Source organism: Monosiga brevicollis, genomic scaffold (assembly GCF_000002865.3).
Source record: "Monosiga brevicollis MX1 MONBRscaffold_25 genomic scaffold, whole genome shotgun sequence".
Taxonomy (NCBI): domain Eukaryota; class Choanoflagellata; order Craspedida; family Salpingoecidae; genus Monosiga; species Monosiga brevicollis.
The window spans coordinates 629,489-632,845 of NW_001865062.1; the positions used below are offsets into that span (position 1 = coordinate 629,489).

General features: G+C 55.1%; 1 protein-coding gene across 1 annotated transcript; it reads right to left on the minus strand.

The window, feature by feature from the left end:
• Positions 1-596: 596 nt before the first annotated feature.
• On the minus strand, positions 597-3,040 carry MONBRDRAFT_38469 (uncharacterized protein; the record flags this gene model as incomplete). Its single annotated transcript, XM_001748806.1, has 6 exons — positions 2,859-3,040; positions 2,639-2,738; positions 2,416-2,560; positions 2,108-2,268; positions 1,495-2,010; positions 597-756 (listed from the first exon to the last, which is right to left on the minus strand). The coding sequence occupies exons 1-6, from the start codon at positions 3,007-3,009 to the stop codon at positions 597-599; spliced, it is 1,233 nt and encodes a 410-aa protein (XP_001748858.1). The 5' UTR covers positions 3,010-3,040.
• Positions 3,041-3,357: the final 317 nt, after the last annotated feature.

Below are 3,357 nucleotides of genomic sequence, written 5' to 3' on the forward strand. Positions count from 1 at the left end.
GGGGGGGGGGGGGGGGTACAGCAGAGGGTACAGGAGGAGGAGGAGGAGGAGGGCGCAGGGGCGTCATGAGTCACTGACCGCACACGTCAGCTCCGCCATGACCGTAATGTCAGATAAAATGCCCGAATATGTAAAGTAAATATTGCATCTCCAATATGTCATTTATAGTGTGAGGAACGTCACACTATCTCTTACGAGCGTTTTTATTTTTATTTTTCTCTCACATGTAAAATTTCTAAAAAAATGGCAGCGCGGGGGGCAGCGAGCTTGTGGTGTCGGGGCCCTGGCGGTGTCAGGAGCTGGTGGCAGCGGGCGTTGGCGACGGGGGAAGTGGGTGAACGAGGTGAAAAAATCGAGAGGGCACGTCGGTGCTTTCGCTTCAAGGTCTCGGTATGATGTTGCTCGTTTTTGCGTTTGGGCCACTGGACGGCCGATTTGTGTTCACCATTGTGCGGCTGCCAGAACGACCCTCAGCAGCTGGCGCAGTACAAGGAGCATCACCGAAACGTGTGGCCGGAGATGCAGGTTGGTCAACGTGGCTCTTGGGGCAAAGGGCATCTCATCCTGCAACAAGCACAGGCCTTGCACTGCCTCCCTCATGTCAGGTCAATTTGGCTTAGGCGGCGTTGCAACGGCAAGGATGGCACCAGTACAGCTTGTTCCTGGACGAACGGGACGGCACGTTGATTGGCGTCTTTGAGAGTGAGCGAAACCTGGCCGAGTGCGTTGCAGGCATGGAGACAGAGCCCATCAACGCTACGTGGCAGCAACACATGCAAAAGTACGTTGGCCCTCATCCCCCCTTTGCGCACCACCTTACCCTCACACGCCAACCAAGCTCACGCTGGGGTTGGACAACACGATTCGGCGGGTTTGCAACGCTGTGCTTCAGGTATTTTCCAGCCAGTGAGCAGCGACCAGATGAGCAAATGGTGGAACTTGAGGAGATCATGTTTCTGGACATTTAAACAAGGGTTAGTCCAGGGCTGCGAGCCCTTGCGATAGTTGGCTCACGGTAAAAAATCTGATCGGATTGTATCTTCGTCGCGATATCAAAGCGTAACCCCCCCGTCGTACGATCCATGCTTCAGACACCTTCTGCACGCAAGCGGGGGACGCGTATCAAAAAACTTCCTCTCTCCAAAGGCAAAAGAAAAAAAAAAAGTTAAAAATTAAAATTCATCATGGGCATCAACTCAAGATCAAAAAGTGGACATGGTTTACTCTGCTTTCTTCGACTGCAATGTCTGAGGCCGATGGGCCTCGGCCCACAACAATGCGGCTAGCAGGATCAGATGTGCGGCGTGGAGAACACCCGAGCTGAGTGGCGTGGCAGGGAAAATGTTCCAAGCATACTCAATGCCGACCAAGACCAGCACCCTAGAGGGAACATCAAATGAGCATCTGCCGACACTCAACACGGGGGAGAGGATGGAAAAGCACAGGTGCATTCCTGGCTGCTGGGAAAAAAAAAAAAAAGGTTGGCGCACATACCGAGCCCAGATGGGAAGGTGGGTCTGCCAGAGGAGAAATGGGATGGTGTGAAAATACCAGCTGTAAAACTGGTAGTGGAGGCTGCGTGAGACAGCCATGCCCACAAAATTGGCGGTGAAAAGGATGGTTAGTGTATCACGAGGTGTCAGCGCCACACCGCCTCGCCACAGGGCGTCCCATGTCGGCACACGTCGCAACCAAGAGCGCGCCAGCACCACTAAAAGGCAGATATGGAGGCCCAGCAAGGCGACGTGGAAACGGCGATCCAAAAAGGTTTCTTCGGACAGCAGCTTCCAGTTGACGGTCCACTTGTACATGAACTGGCGGCCCAGATCAAAGGCACGTGCAAGATATCCCATGGGATTGGCCAATAGGAAGGGAATGGCCAGAAGGATCTGCAAAACGCCGTTGATAGCAAGTTGCCAAAATGTGCGGTAGACGCCCAGCTCGGCAAGATAGACAAAGAGCAGGGCTGGGGCGTAGAGCAGCACGTTCATCTTGATCCCGACACCAAAGCTATTGAGGGGTTCAAATAAGAATCAGGGTTATTTGTGCGTTGCGGCTGGTCTGGAAGGGGCGAGGGGAAATTGCGGGAAGGGCGCGGGATGTACACCTGAAGAAGAAACTACCGAGGGACCAGCGCTTCTCCAGGAAGAACCAAAGAGCAATGTACAGGCAGAGCATGGCAATGGGGTCGTTGAAAAGCCGGAGCACAAAGATGGAGTGGATGCGAAAGGCGGCACCGGAGAGCCACAGAAAGAGGTAGGGCGGCATCTACGCAGGCGGATCGGCGGCGTGAATGGGCAATGGGAGGAAGGACTGGGACTGCCACAAGATGCTTCAAGCCTCCCCTGGGTGCAGGGATCCGTGGCAGCAGCGGCAGCGCAGAAAGTCATGGCAGCAGTGCTGCTACGCGCGTACCCGGGCCTTGGCATAGAGAGCCGTGATGACAAGCAGATTGAGGAGATACAGGCCGGCAAAGATGTATTGGGCCGTGCGAATGGCAGTGCCATAGGTTGTGGCATAGTAGAGACCGAGAAAGACGTAGACAAAGCCCGCGGGGTAGCTGAAGGTTGCAGGAAAGAGACGGTGCGGGTGGGTCAGGAACTGGGCCAGGTCACGGCGGGTCACAGGGGGGACCTACACGAGCGGGCCCGTATCGCCCTTGAGCTGGGTATAATCGTAGGTGCCATTGACGACTCCTTCCACTTCGTCCATGTAGGCTTGCCAATCAATCTCCGTGTCTATGAGATCAGCCACCCCGCCGATATAGATTCGCAATGAGTCGTCGAAGCGAGCTGGGAAACCAGAGCTTGTGCCGGGCCCAGGGCGCGAGGAACGAAGCGCCGCCACTTGAAACGCACAGGGCACAAAGGCAATAATGGCCATGTTCAGAACAACCTCGGCCAGGAGCATGAGAATAGCGAGGGTCCAAATGGAAGCCGGATCCACCAGCAGCGTATACAACCACTGCCCAACCCGGCCCAGCCACGAGGCAGGCGTGGTCGCTGCCATCTTGCCTTGTCCCACCACCTGCTTCACGTCCTACAAGCACATGAAGGATCATGCAGTGTGTATGTATGTATGTATGTGTGGTCAATGCACGAATCCTCAAACCTCAAGCCCCCGCAATCCTGCATTCAAAGCCAAGTATCCCCCTCCTCCTCCGCCCCGTTCAACGGTACCCCACCCCTCAAAGTCAGTCGCTCTCCTCCTCCTCCTCCGCCGTCCCACACACACACACTCCCCTCACTCACCACACACACTTCTCTCTCTCTCTCTCTCTCAAGAAAATGAAATGTGTGTGTGTGTGTGTGTGTGTGTGTGTGTGTGTGTGTGTGTGTGTGTGTGTGTGTGTGTGTG